Below are 18,824 nucleotides of genomic sequence, written 5' to 3' on the forward strand. Positions count from 1 at the left end.
TGCACATACCCGCAGAAGTCATTGGCTGTTCTGTTACTGTTTTCTCAGTAACATGAACATCGTCGCTTTAATACCACAGGTATCTTTCATACCAGAAGTTGATGGCTGGACTTCAATATAGTTGCAGCTTCGATAAGTAATATCTTCCATTGCTTTTCTTTTTCGGAATCCTAGAACAGAAGATATTATTATTATGCCATAAACTTAAACTAAACAAATCAATTTAAAAATCTTCATATGAAACTAAACAAAAGGTAATGCTAGTAAGTGTTATGATGGCTATAAAGGTTGTAATGGGAGATGGAAATCAAACCATGTCGAATGCTTTAGTAAGACTACTTTATTAATATGTTACTCACGTAATTTATACTTAGGTTTAGGATATATGTATATACGCTAATATAATATAATACGCTATAATGAGCTAATACACTACACCTCCCATCGGGAGCAAAAAAAAAAATTAACAGTACATTTTTTTTTTTTTTTTTTAAACTAATCTAACATACAAGTAACCTGGATATAAAATATGTTAAAAATATGCTAACATAACATTAAATAATATCATTTTAAAATAAAAATTGAATAAATGTCACATTTACTATAATTATAATAGGTTACAATAATATATGCTTAATCTATTTTACGTCAAAATAGTTTTCTTTTTTTTTCTTTATACTTTATTAAAGTTACATTTTAATCATTTATTATTATCAAACAATAATACAAAAAATAATGTCAAGTCAATATTAATTATATCATGCAATAATAATTAACCTTTTGACCGCCGTAGTCACCTATACTTGACAAGGGCTCGCGAGTCCTGTGCGCCAGCGACGTCTATAGGTGACAAAAAACCCGGATCACAAAAATATTAAATAAAATTATTAAAAAAATGTTTCTAGTATTTTAATTCAACATTTATGAAAATAGAATATCCCCGCAACATTTGAGTATAAAAAACAAGTCTTTTAGAGCTACACGTACTGAGAAACATTGAAATAAAAACATGCATTTTTATTCCACGTAAATGATATGTCCCAAACGCCGAAGTCGTCTATAGTTGACCGCTAGGGATGTGACGCAAGAGGTATAAATAAATAATAAATAAATAAATATTTACAACATACACACACGGTCATCTCGATGGCTCCTAAGTATACTGAGTCAACTAACAACTTTTGATAATTTATTTTTTTAAGATATTAATAACATTTACTTGATTTCCTATCTACCTATGAAACAAAAAAATAAAGTTATTAAAAGTAGAGTTGACTCAGTATACTTAGGAGCCATCGATGTGTTCCTAAAGTAAGCAACTTAATGCTTGTGTTATAGGTAACAGCTGACTGGTATAGCTATATTTTTTTTTTTGATAAGGATACATATAAATAATACACATATAAATAAATATATATTATACCCAGACTCGGGGTGGGAATCAAACCCATAACCTCCGGAGCAGAAAGCACCTGCTGACCTGTAGTCACTACAAACTGCGCCAACGGGCTAGTCAAAATGGTATAGATGATTTATATATTCTTTATTGCACTTTAAAAAAAATCATAATTACTAGTCATTTTTGCAATTAGCTATTCAAAATTCAACTCAAACTTGTTACATTTTCTATAAATAATTTGATATTTGAATAAAACAAAAGGTAAAAAACATAAAACTATCATCAGCTAACACATAAATAGCAAATGAATAAAAAATCAAATAAACTAAAATCAATCAAATCGCTATAATAAATCTGATATCTTAAATCTGGCGCATCTCTAGCGCGTAGTCAATAATCCGTTCTCTACACGCCGTTGTCAAGTATAGACGACACGCTGATGACGTCATAAGCGAATAGCGAGAAAACTAGTGAAGTGCAAAACGAGCGATACCTTAGAACATCGTCGCATTTGGAAGGCGTCGATGATTTTAATAATATACAATTACCAATAAATTTTTTTTTTATTTTTTTCATTTTTTTATCTAAGGTTAAGAGCAAAATTACGATTTTCTTTCTCATTCTCAAAATCATCTGGCAGCATCAATATCATCTCTAACCCCCACTCTCATAAAAGCTTTTTTTCTGAGAACCATGTCGTGTTGTGTGTCGTGAAATATTTGATTTGTAATATTGCTACTTACTCAGTACTGTTTTAGTACTATTTGCTACCTAAGCAAAAAAATATTTAACGCATGTAAATATTTCTTTTAAACTAAGGCTGGCTCGACCGCACCGATTATATTAATTTGCTTCATCGGATCAACTATTGAGTTGGGGAACAATGGAACACGGGACACTATGAAACAGTGTCGATAAAAATTTGAATTCTACACTAATTCGTGTGGTCATGCTTCGATCAATTACAGCGCGTCCTGCGTCAAACGAGGACGTAGTGAAATATGGCGGCGTGACAACGATGGAACTGTGAATAGAAAAATATTCCATTTTTAACCGACTTCCAAAAAAGGAGGACGTTCTCAATTCGACTGCATTTTTTTATGTATGTTACTTCAGAACTTTTGACCGTGCGGACCGATTTCGACAATTTTTTTTAATCGAAAGCTGGTGTGTGTCATTTGGTCCCATTTCAATTTATTTGAGATCTAACAACTACTTTTCGAGTTATATCTAATAATGCGTTTTTACTTGAGGCTTTTTTCGTCGACCTACGTTGTATTATACCGCATAACTTTCTACTGGATGTACCGATTTTGATAATTCTTTTTTTGTTGGAGAAGAAGATATCCCTAGTTTGGTACCATGATAAGGAAATCAGGATCTGATGATGGGATCCCAGAGAAATCGAGGGACTCTTGAAAATCCGTAATAACTTTTTACTGGGTGCACCGATTTTGATAATTCTTTTTTGTTGGAAAGAAGGTATTCCTAGTTTAGTACCATGATAAGGATACCAGGATCTGATGGTGGGATCCCAGAGAAATCGAGGGAACTTTTTGAAAATCCGCAATAACTTTTTACTGGGTGTACCGATTTTAATAATTTTTAATTTAATCGAAAGCTGATGTTTGTCATGTGGTCACATATACATTTTATTGAGATCTGATAACTACTTTTTGAGTGATCTTTGATAACGCGTAGTTACTTGACTATTTTTTCGTCGATCTACGTTGTATTACTCGTCGATGTAATTGAAGTCGGTTTTTTTTCGTTTGCGAGCAAACACAATAATTCTTGTTCAAAAGTTGAGATTTCTTTTCAAAGTACTTTCTTTTTAATAAAAAAGTTTAAAGAATAGGTAAATGATATTTTTTTTTTCATTAATCTTAATCATTTTGTCTATTTGAGACAATTGTGTGGAAAGTTCAAAAACTAACCTAACTTTTTATAAAACTCGTTTGAAACGTTGGCCTTATGGGGCACTATGGAACGGGGCACAGTGGATACTGTTCTAATGAACCTTAGATAATAAACTGTTATCTAATAAGATAATAATTGTGTTTGCAGGCAAACGAAAAAACTAACTTCAATTATATCGACAAGTAATACAACGTAGGTAGACGAAAAAATAGTCTGGTAAATACGCATTATCAAAGATCAATCAAAAAGTTGTAATCGGGTTTGGATGAAATTTAAATGTGACTACATGATAAACATCGGCTTTCAATTAAATTAAAAATCATCAAAATCGATGCACCCAGTAAAAGTTATGGAGATTTTCGAGATCTCATTATCAAATCCTGGTTTCCTTAGCATGGTACTACACCGGGGTTATCTTCTTTCCAACAAAAAAAGAATTATCAAAATCGGTTCATAAACGAAAAAGTTATCCCCGAACATAAATAAAAAAATATAAAATATATATCGAATCAGTCGAATTGAGTAACCTCCTCCTTTTTTGAAGTCGGTTAAAAAATTTCAAATTTGAATTCGGTTAATTTTTTTCTAAATTACTTTTCATGTATATATCGATTCGATTCGAAATCGATATTTAGCCTGCGGCTTCCTTGCGTGCGACACAGCACGTCTCTAAAGAGAGTTTCAAAACCGTAGGCCAGCTGGGCCGTAGTCGTCCAGTCGTGACAATGACGTCATGGCGATAGAAAAGAGTGTTGTGCTTTACTACGATTATTTTTGTAATGTTTGTTTTTTATTTATGTTGTTGTAAGTATATATAACGAGTGCAAGATAACACAAGAAAAATATTAAAAAATAAACCTTCCTAGATTATATAAGTAGTCATTTATTGCATAAAAACCAGCAAAAACAAGTCACTGTGTGGTACTCGATAACGACTCTTGGCAGCACTATTTTTTTCGTAGGTATTTTTGTTTATTTTATGCCTTGGCGTACAGGGCACGGGAATGGTTTTGAGGCGTGGCGGTCAAAAGGTTAAGTGAATCACAATTATACTTAAAGTTATACAAACATATATCGAGTCTTGTTTCTTTGTTATTCATAATAAGGCTTAGTTCGATTTTTATGAATGATGTCTAATTTTCCGTTTATTTCGACTTCTACATTTGGTGATAAATCTCTAATTACATTGTAGGGTCCAGAGTATAGAGTTTTTAATTTATTACCAGTCTCATTTTTAATAAGGATTTTGTCATTGGGTTTATATGTGAAAGTATTTGTATAAGTATCATATTTCTTTTTCCTACTAAGCTTACTGTTAATTAAATTGTTACGCGCCTCCGTTTGCGATACTTGTAATCTGTATTTAAGTTCGAGGGGATAATTATCATGATTATATAAGGGTTCAATAGTTTTTGTAAGATTACTTGGCAAGCTGCATTTTTTCCCAAAAACTAGTTCATACGGCGTAAACTGGGTAGAGGTGTGGACAGTTGTATTATATGCAAAATAGACTTGTGTAACTCATGAGTGAGTGATACAAATGAAACATATCTTTTCAAGTGAGCTAATCTCTCATCAGCTCACTTACGTTTCAAATATATCTCCAGCTCACTAGTCTTATGATTCATTTTCGAGAGACTGACGTACTGAGCGGGAGTAAACGAGACTGAGCTAGTGAGCCACTCGATCGGACGATGGCGTTTATCATGCGAAAGAGAGAGATAGTTAGTTATGGCTCTGTATCTTTTCGATTCATATTTCACAAGGTCATAGACTCAATCGTCTTGCTTTGAACAAGCGAGAAAGTATTTTTTTCCAACCACATAAGGTTGCATTTTGGTTGCTTTATAAAATTATTTCACTGAGCTAAATGAGCTGAAGAGCTAAATGAGTGATATATATCCTAAGATCAAAATGATATATATCTCTCTTTTCTTTTCAGTGATATAAACTTCGCATGGCTAATGCAAAACACCAGAACGGCAACCAATAACTCCATGTTTCTGGTCTTTGTTCTGTATTGATTCTTAAAAATGAATTTAGACTTTTGTGACTATTTTCTAGTGCGCCAATACTTTGGTGATGATATGCTGTGGAATTCAATTTAGAAATACTTATTTAAAAGTTTACATACCTCTTTAAAAGTATCCGCCATGAATTCTGTACCTCTGTCTGTTGCTATCTCTTTCGGTATACCGTACCTAAGAATAAAATCTGTAACAAAGGCTCGGGCGACCTCGAGTGATGATTTTGTCGTGAGAGGCATTGCGCATACATATTTTGACAACTCGCATTGTAATGTGAGATTAAACATATAATTATTGCTATCTCTATCAAGTGGTCCTACTAAATCTAAAAATACTTTTTCGAATGCAGTATTTGCAGTAGAAGTAATTGACATTGGCTCTTTCAGCGAAATTGTATATTTTTGCTTTTGACATTTAAAACATTTACTAACAAAATTCGTTACATCTTTTTCAATCCCAGGCCAAAAGTAATATTTTTTAATATTATTTATCATTCTTCTGATGCCCGCGTGGCCACTTGTGGGCAACAGATGAAAATCGTTTAATATTACTTTCTTATCGTCAATATTTTCAATACGCTCAACATCTTTTAAAATACATAAACGAGGGCCCTCCCAGTTTTTATAGTTTTTAATTTCGCTCACTAGCTTTTCTACAAATATATAGTTATTTTTATTTTTTATTATGTATATTTCGTCGATCGACATTTTTTTACAAAACTTACTCAGCTCTCTCGCAAATTCGGCTCGCGAAATTTGTGATTGAGAAGCTGGATTTATAAATAAATTAAAGTGAGCGCTATCGTACGAAAAAATACTATTTTCATAATTTATTTTATTCTTATTCCTTAGTATATTCAAGTTATGTTTATCTATAAAGCGTAATTCTACCGAATTTTTGGGTTTTTTATGAATATCGACGACACGTGGTTGATCAGGCCAAGTGTTGCCGTTATTCGTAGTATCAATTTGGGAATTTGAATTCAGTGCTTTCATATCACTCATTCTTCGTCTTTGAGCACGCGTCATCACAAATATACTTTCATTCATCTCTTTCAATTCTTTCGAAGTCACAGTCACACGAGATAATGCATCTGCAGCTGCATTCTCTTTGCCTGTCACATATTCAATAACATAGTCATACTCTTCAAGCACGAGTCTAAATTTAAGTAATCTACTGGATGGATCTTTCATATTAAATAGATAAATTAAAGGTTTGTGATCTGTAATAATTTTGAAACTTCGGCCGTACAAATAAGGTCTAAAATGCTTAACAGCCCAAACCACCGCTAATAACTCCTTTTCAATGGTTGGATAATTTTTTTCGGCTTTATTTAGGGTTCTACTGGCAAAAGCAACAGGGCGATTATCTGAATTCGATAAAATAGCTCCAATTGCATAGCCTGAGGCATCTGTTTGGATTATAAATTGATTTTTCTCGGAAAAATCGGGATATTGTAATATTGGAGGCGATATTATATGATATTTTAAAGTTTCAAACGATTTTTGACAATTTTTGTCCCAATTAAATTTAATATTTTTACGACACAACGCGTTTAAAGGATATGCAATTTCTGCAAATTTTGGTATGAATTTTCGATAAAAATTTGCCAAAGCTACAAACCTCCTAGTCTCATCAACATTATGTGGAACTGGGTAATTTTTAATAACACTAATTGTTTCAGGATCGGGTAGGACACCGTCACTAGAAACAACGTGCCCTAAATAAAGGAGTTGCTTTTTAAGAAAATCGCATTTAGACGGGTTTAATTTTAAATTAAAGTTCCGAATCCTTTCAAAGACTTCAATTAAATTTTTATTATGTTCTTCTAAATTTCTTCCCATAATTATTAGATCGTCAAGGTAACAAAGGCATTTATCATATGTGAGTCCCGCCATTGCCATAGTCATCATGCGTGAAAAGGAACTAGGGCTAGTTTTGAGCCCCATAGGAAGTCTAGTCATTTGATATTGACCAGAAGAGAATGCGGTATATTTCCTACTATTTTCTTCTAACTCAATATTGTAAAATCCTTGATTTAAGTCCAAATGTGAAAAATAAATGCAACCCGAGAGTGAATCTAAAATTTCGTTAATATTCGGGAGTGGAAACTTATCATCTACGATACAATTATTGAGTTATCGATAATCTATTACCAAACGCCATTTTTTATCTCCGTCAGAACGTTTGGGTACTAAAAGAACAGGGCTACTCCATTCACTATTACATGGCTCTATAATGCCTTCTTTTAATAAATTATCTATTTGTTTTTTAACTTCTTCCTTTTGTGAATGGGGAAGTCGATAAGGCTTGGAATACACTGGTACTGTATTAGGTTTTAAAATAATAGAATGCTTATATAATTTCGTTGTGTTTAATTTATCACCTTGAATATAAAAAATATCATTGTATTTAGCACATAAGGATAAAATGCTACTTTTCTCCTCTTTGTTTAAGTGATCTAGTTGTAATATTGACAATAACTCTTTAACTCGTTCAGAATTATTAGGTGGTTTTTCAAAAGAACAAATATGAAAATCACTAGCTAAGAAAATAATGGGTTTAAAATTATTAATTTTCAATTGTAAATCTTGTTCAGTTGTATTTAAAATACGTATAGGTATTTGTCCGTCTGTCGGTTTAACTAAGGTACTAGCGATAAAAATTCCACTTTGAATTTCAGATGGACTAACTACACATTCTTCAATCATATTAGTGTGAATAAAATGTATAGATTCAGATCGCGCTGGTATATTTAACAAATTATTTCCCATGTGTATAGGTAAATTTATCTTAATACCTTGATTCCACAATGTTAATGAACAAGCATTAAAGTTCAGGATCGCGTAATATTTATTAAAGAAATCATGTCCAAGTATGCCACTAGCCTTACATGGCAATGAATCAAATACATAAAATTGATGATTTATAATTTGATCCTCAATCAAAAGATCTAGACAAACATATCCGATAGCGTTGATTTTACCTCCCAGACCGCTGACTACAAGATTCTCTTTATGGATTGGAATGTTCTGTGCAATTATATGTTTATACTTAACAGCTGAAATTGAGGCGCCAGTGTCAAGTAATAAGTTATAAGAATAATTGTTTGATGAATTTATATTTACATAACAAGTACTATTAGATGATAATATGATATTTTTAGTCACGAAAAAAATTATTAGGGTTGTCAGGATTAGAATTTTTATCGTTCGAATTTGTCAAAATATGCATGGTTTGCTGTCTGCTCGACCCTTGATTCTTTTTATTGTAATTATTATAATATAACTTACTTTTATTATTATGTGGCCTTGAAGTTCCTCGAAAATTGCCGCGTCTCCAGCCTCGTTCCGCGCTTCGACCTCTAAAAGATGGATTTTGAGAATGATGCTGAAAGTACGTGCCGTGACCACGGTGACCTCTAAATTGTCCTGTGTTAAAATTCCTACGACCTCTGTAATTATAATATTGATTATAATTTTGATGACGCATAGTCAAAACGTCTCCGGAGTGAACTGATGAGGAGTCTTCGTCTAGGGCCGCCTGCACCGCGTCGTTCAAGGACGAGTAATTTCTAGCTGTAACAATAGTTCCGAGACGACGGTTTCTCAGTCCGTCAGCAAATATTTTAATAGCTTGTTTTTCATTTCTCGGTTTTAAAACTTTAAAGTCAGATTCGTTTCCCTCCGACTGAGATATCGTCAAGTCTACAAACATATTTGTTATTTGCCTACCATATTCTTCAATTGACAAATTATTGTGTTTAAACTGATTTAACTTAGCTTGGATAGAGGGTGCGGACTTTTTAGGTAATAAATTACATTTCATTGCCCGAATTAAACTTTCAATATTATCATAACTAGTTTCTAATTTTAATTTTGCATTTTGTGAGAGTCGATTTTTTAGTACAAAGTGAATTAATTTTTTCTTTGAGTCCTCGTCGAGTTCTAACATGTAATATTCTATGCTGTCAATAAGTTGTTTGATACTGACCTCATCATCAGATGCAATCGGTAATAAATTCATAGCAATCTTAAGATCAAACTTAGCCATATTTTTGTTTATTTTTTCAGAAGACAAGCTACTACATAAATTTATGATAGATTCATACAATTCAAGAAAACATATACTTATTTTCTCTATTCTTAAGAGGAAAGGGTACCGGCTCTTTCTCCATACAAACGTAGTCGACTGTTTTCTCCCTGGATAATGACACTAGATCAAATATTTTTGTGACATAGAACTCTTTGCTGCCATGACCATGCCCCTATGTTTTGATTTTTTTCATATTCTTATTATCATAGGAATTAGGAGACTTCAAAAACTCGAAATATTGCATAATTTTTTTGTACATTTTCAGACACTCATTAAAAAAAATATATGCATATTTTCAAAAAAATGAAAACATAGGGGCATAGCCGAAGTCTTCTTTTATTTCCAAAAAATAATTTTTAAAAAAATTGTCATTTTTTGAGGAGAAAACAGTCGACTACGAAACACTGTTTTGGTCAAAAATTATATACCTAAAACGGTCTGAGCTGCAGTTGTCCCTTTCTTGCTTTTTGGGGGATAGGTCTGGGGGAGGGAAGGGTCAAAGCAATACGTATATACGCCAGCGAAGTGATGCCTCATAGTCGACAATTATATCGATACACTAGTGATGTAATTTTTAGTCGATATTTTCTAAAATTCGTATTAACAAAATTAAATAATTTCTCTTTTCATAACTACAATAAAACCATATTTGTATATGCGATTTTTATTGTAACACTTTGCAAACCTGGGCTAACGAAGGGTTTCGCTAACAAATAACAATGATAATTATGGTAAATAACTGTGTTGTTTGTTTTTGGTATCAAATTAAAGGGCTCAATACAAGGATTTCAAAAAAGTATATTATGATTATTATTACCGTAATACTAATAAAAAATACAATAAGAAAGTTTAAAAAATTAGGACTCTGCTCTTTCCCATGCCTATGCCAAGCAAGCTGCGTGCCGCGCTTCTTCCTCGCCTCCTAGGCGAAAAACAACTTCGGGGTTTACTCTTTCCAATATATTTTTTTTTATCAATTTCGGAATACTCTGTAAAAAGCTATGCATGGTCAAACATAAATAAATATAGGTACGTGGCGACTTTAGAACCTCCTCTGTTTTTTTTCATCGGTAAAAAATTGCTTAGTTTTATTTTCTTGACATTACTGAGGAGCAGATTATTAAATTTGGTCGAATCTATGTACCTATGCGATTCGTATTCGGACTTCGCAAATAGAATCATATTTCTGAATTGCGTAAAAAACTCAAGTGGCACCACTGGCGTAGCATTCCTCGGAACCCCGGGAACCTTGGGGCTCTGTATCAAAATTAGTGGGGGGGCAGGCAAATGATGGGTAAAGATTTCTCACAAAAAATGCTTGCATTGAATTAAAATAAATATTTATTGATTATAAGTTATAACTTCCTCCTAGAATAGACAATAGTGAGTGTAGTCTGCTGTAGCTGTTCCTGTTCCATCGAAATCCTTAGGTAATTTTTTATCAGTTTTAGTTTTGAAAAACATCAAGTTAATACCTCCGGAAAATTGGATGCAAGGCTATTGAATTTTATCAGTAATAATTCCATGAGTTCTTTAATGGAATGAATGTTTTGAATTTCGGATTTTAAGCTAATTTAAAGAGCTTGTAGTTCCAAGCTGGAGAGTTATTAGCCTTGACCTGAAGCAATAAATGAGGGGGATCGTTCGCTTCAGCCTGTGAGGCCAATACTATTAGTGAATTCCTATGAATCTTCCGCATCTATATGGGGGATTCACAAGCGCATAACATGAAGAAGAGATTCAACGCTGCCTCCAGGTCTTACAGGTAGTAAATCGTTAGGGCAAAGTTCAAACACAGCAGAATTGGCGAGAGACTATTGGGCTTTCCAAATGGAACCCGTGCCTTTTGTTTCTTACAAAAGCTGTCGAAGGTAACTTTTTTTAGTCTACACTTCCATCATTGCGCGAACCTGAAGGCTCTCTGGCATATTATGCGAAAAAGTAAGCGAAATTCTTTGCACTCTTTTTGCGTCGAATTCAACTCTTGACGATGAGGGAAAAGCACCACCGAGCATTCCACGGTGCGAGCACGCGATGCGTAATGTGCACTATGAGCAGTGTCGTTTGTCGTGTTCTGCATTCTTTCGATGTCAAGAAGTCTAATGGTGCTAATTGTATCCACCAGTGGTTTGCAACCAATGTGCGAGTTTCGTGCGCAATGTTTCCGCGTACATTCAAAGTGTGGAATGACCTTGCTAATATTTGGGGGTTTTAAAGCGTCTAGTGTCTAAATCTTTTCTCTAAAGGCCATGGGCGACGGTAGCCGTTATAAATCAGATGGCTTCGTCTGCTTGTGTGCCCCATTCTCATATAAAAAAGATTAATTCATTGTTCATAATGATTAACTGAATCCCGAAATAAACGATACAGAATGTTATCAACAATTGGGCGCACGCTTGACTCGGATAAAAGGGGACTGCTTTTCAGACTTCAGTCATTTCTGAAGTTAAAACTCTATAGGTATGTATGACAGTTTTTTTATTCTTTTTTCCAGGAAGCACAAGATTAAGTGACATTGTGGATAACATTTTACTAATTTTTGCTTACACATCTTAGGGGCCCTGTAAATAACATTAATAATAATCATTGATACAGCTGATACGGCAGTAGTTACGCCCTGAGTGGCACCCAATTCCCTACTGCGGGAATACGTATATATTCTCAACTTACTTTACTCTATTCTTTTTAACCCTGTTGTACCTGCTTATCTAAAACGACGATTTAAATTTCTTAGTGATTCCAATGAACGCAGTCTTCGTTCTGAGGAAAGCTTACTTCTTGAATTTCCCTCTCACTCCTCTTTCTTTTATACTAAATCTTTCACTGTTCAAGCTTGTCGACTTAGGAATTCTATAGACGTGTAAAATCGGTTTCTATTTTTAACCGACTTCCAAAAAAGGAGGAAGCTCTCAATTTAACTGAATTTTTTATGTATGTTACTTCAGAACTTTTGACTGAGTGGACCGATTTCAACAATTTTTTTTTAATCGAAAGGTGGTGTGTGTTATTTGGTCTCACTTAAGTTTATTTGAGATCTAACAACAACTTTTCGAGTTATATAAATAATACGTTTTTACTTGACTATTTTCGTCGACCTACGTTGTATTATACCGCATAACTTTTTACTAGGTGTACCGATTTTGATGATTTTTAATTTAATCGAAAGCTGATGTTTATCGTGTAGTCATATTTAAATTTCATCGAGATCTGATAACTTCTTTTTGAGTAATCTTTGATAACGCGTAGTTACTTGACTATATTTTCGTCTACCTTTGTTGTATTACATGTCGATGTAATTGAAGTCGGCTTTTTTTCCTTTGCGTACAAGTCGAACTCGGCCACTCAGTCAAAAGTTCTGAAGTAACGGTATATACAAAAAAAAAAAAAAAAATACAGTCGAATTAAGAACCTCCTCCTTTTTTGGAAGTCGGTTAAAAATCAATCTGATACGTATTATTATTTTATTTTGGTGTACAATAAAGTGTATTGTTATGTTATGTCATGTTAGTCAACCACTCTTTAAAAAAATTCAATCGATTACGTAATTTGCCTAACTAAAAAAACATAAATAAAATAATAATTGAAAAAGTCGCCTTCATGATTTTTGTAAGTGTACAGTACATAATGTTTGAAATTGGTGTGATTTATTTAGCCATCTTTTTGTAATTATTGAATTTTTATCTTGTTCCAGCCTTTTCAATTGACTTTCTAATAGTTGTTCTTCACGCAGGCGGCTTTTCTTGTTTTTTTTTTAATTATAATATTATTTTTAATCATTGTTATATCGCCGTAATTATATGTTAATTAATATATATAACCTATACCTATGTATTAATAACTGCGACAAACATGAGACATTACAAATTATATAGGTACTAAGGCAAACATTTTATACTGTATATGTGTGTATGTACTACATTACATATATACTATACTTACACTTATACTATGTACTACATGTATACACTATAATTATGTATGTATTTCATTACCCATTCTTACACACACCTCAACCATGTAATTACATACCTAATTCATAAATAAAGTACCTAAGTATTTCGATAATTACCCACAAAAATATAGACATGTATCAAGTCACAAAGAGTATCCAAGTCAAAATAATAAAACATAATAATAAGTAGTTTACGAAATTCTATAATAGTAAGCCGAGTCACAGCAATACGAAGCAGAACAAATTCAATAAAACAAGCCAAATTCAGAAAAATAGCACTATGCGCTATATGTACTCGTAGTCAATCACAAACGAAAGATGCGAATACTAAAATATCGTCAACAATTAATAGCTGAATAGCCGGCGCACGCACACTAACAACGCGACAGTCACACATAGAAAAAACGGAGCGGAGATGGCGCGGGGCGCGGTAGCGGCATGCAGCGCGACAGAAACATTTTATTCAAATACCTATTTTTGAAAAGTCTCTTCGGTACCCTTTCCTCTTAAACATTCATCTACCTTGAATTTATCAGATACCTTATTTATTAATTCCAAATTTAAATTAAATCTATGAACCAAATTATCGGCCTCTTTAATTTTTCTAATAACAATTTCACCTTTTCTTCTACTTGGGCCTATTTTAATAAGATACGTCTTAATATCTTTTAACTGTGTATACAATTGATTAAGATCAGATTCAGTCATATCATATTAAATATTTGACTTAAACGTAAGTCTTAATAACATTAACAATAAAATATAGTAACAATAATCATAAAATCTAAATATTGCTGCATAATAAGATAATGTAAACATAATTAATTCTATATACTTATGTTATATAATGTCCATAGAAATGCGCGCATAACACTCTTCATTTACAAACCCTGGGTACTGGTATTATTTGGTGTTATTGGGATCATTGCCTCGAATGCTCCACTCGTACATCTCACCAGGAGCTCTGCTTCTGGTCAGGGAACGTCGGATAATATCTCGTGAAATCTGCGCTCGAATCCAGGATTGGTGGCAACTCTTGTATTGCTTGTATAAAAAATAGCAAATTCCCAGAAATAAAATTGTACATATCACTATCAGCACGATGCTTATTGTCGATAAATGATATTTTAAGATCTCGTTGTTCGCGGAAATCACACCTCCAGCAGAATTTTGAGTGATGAACACATCTTCTTTTTCAACCTTGGACTGGCACATTCTCAGAAGAAAATATTAAAAAAAATGTAACTCAATAATTGCTCACAACTAAGTCCAATGTTCAATAATATAAAGTTTCATTTTCACACACGCGACACACGGCATAGACGGATCCTGGCAGGGTCGCCATATAAAGGTTGTAATGGGAGATGGAAATCAAACCATGTCGAATGCTTTAGTAAGACTACTTTATTAATATGTTACTCACGTAATTTATACTTAGGTTTAGGATATATGTATATACGCTAATATAATATAATACGCTATAATGAGCTAATACACTACATGGCAATCTACAAAATAGCAGCTGACTTACACACTTGTTTATTAGAATGGCTTCTAATAAGTATATAGTTCAATTAAAATAATTACAATATATTGTTCAATTAAAATAATAGGAACACTAACATTTTTAGTATTATTGCAAGTTCAAGATTTATTATTAGATGTTAGTGTGGGACTGCTAGCAATAGCATTAGTGTAACCTTTTTAGTCTGTAGATAAAATAAGCAAAAGTAATTAGTAACTGACCTGGCACATAAAGAGTTGGAACAGCGTTAGAACTTAGCCGCTTACTCCGAGTGTGATATATTTCTTCAAAGTGGCAGTCACACACTTTACGATATTTCAATATTTTTTGGTTGTCTAGTTGCAAAATGTCTCCTCCAATGGTATAAAACCAAGTTCTGAATCGATCTGCATCATTATCGGGGTCAGGGAACATATGAAGAGAAACATTATCAGAACCTAAAAGAAAATCATAATGTATTTGTTTGTAGAATGTTTTGGATTATTCTGAGGTACGCCTTTCTATTCAAATTTTATAATTATCACAATGTTTAACAAAAAATATAATAAAGATATGTGATATGACGAGGATGAATAAATTGATGGTATCACTTGCTTTTAATGGTTTGCTCATTTACATTAGACTGTTTTTATAGAATAAAATACAAAGATTGACATAAAAGTTACTTACGTGACTTTCCACAGCCCGGAACACAACAGATTTTGTGAGCCATCTTAAAAATATTGCCATTTCGCAAGGTAAACCAAGAATCCAGGAAACAATGCCAAAGTCACACGGAAATAACTGAATCGTCGTAGTCCAATAAACAATGCCAAAATCTTACGGAAATACTTGAGTCGGAGTCCAAAAACAAAAGCCAAAAAGTTAAGATCTAATAAAATACAGCGGAAAACAAGAACACAACAAGAGCATTAGAGTTATGCAGTATGCACATATTAGTTTAGATATTACGGAGTTTTGACAACTGGGCAACGGCATTCTTGGACGCCATAGCAAATACGTTTCGCTTTAATAATCATCAGTTTACTTTTTATTTTGATTGAACTCCAATGTTCTCTTAAAAGTAACATAAACAACTCAAATAAGTTAAAATTATTTTTCTGAAAAGGATTATTAAAAAAAAAGTTGTCAGAGTAATTATAGATAGAAGATAATTGTACAGAGAAAGGCACTATTCGTGCTGCTTAGAAAGGAACGCTTTAAAAATTGTCAATGTAGTGTCGCCCTTACTAAATATAAAATTATTGATACCATGTTTTGAAAAATAATTTAGAACAATGCCATCTATTGTTAATTTATCGAATCAATCGATCAGTTTGTGGTCACGTGACACTGAACTAATGTTTTCTTCTGACATGCTACTGAGTCAGTGTTGCCGTTTTAGCCATTTTGTGGCTAGATCTAGCGGATTTTCAACGGTTTTAGCCAAAAAACAATCCGTTTCAGCCCTCAAAATAAATCTAGCTACTTCTGGCTGCTTTTTAGATTGTTACTACATACATATTTTTATTACCATAAAAAGTCTACCGACTAATACATACCACCATACGGTACCAATACTACCAAACTAAAATACATAGTTAATTTTAGGCAGCACCAATAATGTCCGCATTATGGCAGGGGGATTCCCGAATGAATGTTTTTCTTTAACGTAATTTAGGTTCGATCGAATGAAAATGGACCTTATTGCTATTGCTGTTGAACCTAGTTTGTTTTGCATAACGTCAATACTACTCATGTCAAAATGTCAAACGGAGCGCAATGTTGTTATTGTTTACGCATAAGCAATACGCATTTTTTTTAAATTAAAACGTGTGAAACCGCGGGGCACAGCTAGTATATTATAATTAGTAATTCAAAGTAAAGTAAAGTCGTCGTAGTTTTTTTAGGTGTATTTCAAAACGAATTCAAGTTCCAATTAAGCATCAGCACAATTTAACATTATGCTCCACTGAGTCAAATTATGCTCTGTAATTGGAAAACCCACGCTTTAGCCACTTCTAGCGGAATTTCGAAAGTGATTTATTTACAAAACTGGCAACTTTTTTCTTTGATATAGCCACAATCTAGATTGTCCTAGCGGCAACACTGTTCTGAGTTCTGACTGAAACCCCCATGACATTGACGTTGACATGTTGATATTATTTAATTTGGTCCGTAAAAAATGTAAATTATTTATTTTAACCGTGCCCCACTGGCACAACTGAGAACCATCACATAAAACCAACCAATCAATCCAATTATTTATTTTGAACATCAATGTGAACCGACTAACGTAATGTTCCGATTGCCATGTATGGTTTTTGGGAAATTATATCACTATAACGCGTGCTTTTTGAAACCATTTCACATCAGATTTAATTTTTCTACCCAAGAAGATAACACAAAATTTCTCTGTAAATATCTTAAAATAAGTGAAAGTAAAGCACAATATCTACAAATGAAACATCCAATAATAAAAAAATTAGATAGTGATCAAATAAAAGACTTGGCTGATACCTTGTACGATTTAGGATTTCAGAGAAATATCCTTTTAAATGAACCATCACTTTGTAGTATATTACCAATTACTTTGAAATATCGATTTAATGTATTAAAAGAATGCGGTGTGCACAATATATCGACCCAACATTTAGTTTCGTATTTAACGTTAGTGAAGCAAAAAACAATTGGTACTTTAAAACAATCTGGAATAATACCACATTTGTTAAACATTGAAAATAGACTTGCTAGTTACATGACTCAATGGCCATCGTCACTTACTACATTAGTGTATGGAAATGTAAATGATTTCACGTTGCACTCATTAAGAATTAAAATAATACAAAGATACCTTGAGCTAATGTTAGATCTAAGTCCAGATGAATTTAAAAGAGGTCTACATACCTATCCAACTATCCGTCATCGTCCACTACAATCTATCAATGAAACTCTCACCATCTTACAAAGTGAAATTCTTATGCCAATACCCAAACTTAAATCTAATCTGTACTTAGTGCATGCTGACCCAGAAAATTTAAAGAACATCTTATACAACTTCAGATCAATTGGAGGAATAGATATGAAAGAAATAATCAGGATGCATCCCAAGTTAGCACTGATAAAGTATCAAACATTATTAGAAATAAGAAAAATATTTGAAGAATATGGAATAAGTAAAGAAGCCCAGATCAAATGTTTCCAAATATACACATTAAGTCCAGCCACAATAAAAGACAGATTAGAAAAGGCTAAAAGTATTCCTGAATTCAATGCATTTTATGGACACCCAAGATTTTTGAAAATGATTCATTATAACAAAACAGCATTAAAGAGATTGATGAAATTGTACAGTAACAATAAGAAATGCTTGAGCCTCAACATACTATCTGGTAGTTCAGCTCATTATGAAACATTTGAAAAAGCACCAGGCGATAGACTGGGAAAAGGCAAAGATTTAGTATTCTGCATAACTAAGTCATTGGGAACCTCATTTAACACATCTAATGTACGCAGTTTAATTAAAAGACATCCATTTTGGATTAACATACCTTTAATACAAGTAAAATATGTCTATGAGCAGCTAAGTGCTAATTTTTCTGCTAACGATATTTACGAAAATTGCCCTATTCTGTTGTATCCTTGGAACAAAATTCGTGAAACAATAAATTTATTAGACAAAAAGTTGATTAAAAATCCAAATTTACAACATTATGAGCAGATTGATCTTACTTTATTAAGTAAATCTCAAAAATTGAGTCTTGTTTTGTATTTACTTGAAAAGAAACATTATTTTACTGGGAACGGGGTATGGTCTGAAGAAAAAAAGAAGAATATTGTAGATTTTTCACCAAATAGCAATGTGGTAGATAATATTTCTGTAATATAACAAATTAAATAAATGATTATTTGCTGTTTTTTCTACTA

The 18,824-nt window shown here is 32.8% G+C and overlaps 1 protein-coding gene across 1 annotated transcript; it reads left to right on the forward strand.

Moving 5' to 3' along the window:
* Positions 1-17,022: 17,022 nt before the first annotated feature.
* Positions 17,023-18,824, forward strand: LOC123660415 (transcription termination factor 5, mitochondrial-like). The gene has a single exon (XM_045595506.1). The coding sequence runs from the start codon at positions 17,197-17,199 to the stop codon at positions 18,784-18,786; it is 1,590 nt and encodes a 529-aa protein (XP_045451462.1). The 5' UTR covers positions 17,023-17,196; the 3' UTR covers positions 18,787-18,824.

The sequence above is a fragment of the Melitaea cinxia genome, chromosome 2, assembly GCF_905220565.1.
Source record: "Melitaea cinxia chromosome 2, ilMelCinx1.1, whole genome shotgun sequence".
NCBI classification, from domain to species: Eukaryota; Metazoa; Arthropoda; class Insecta; order Lepidoptera; family Nymphalidae; genus Melitaea; species Melitaea cinxia.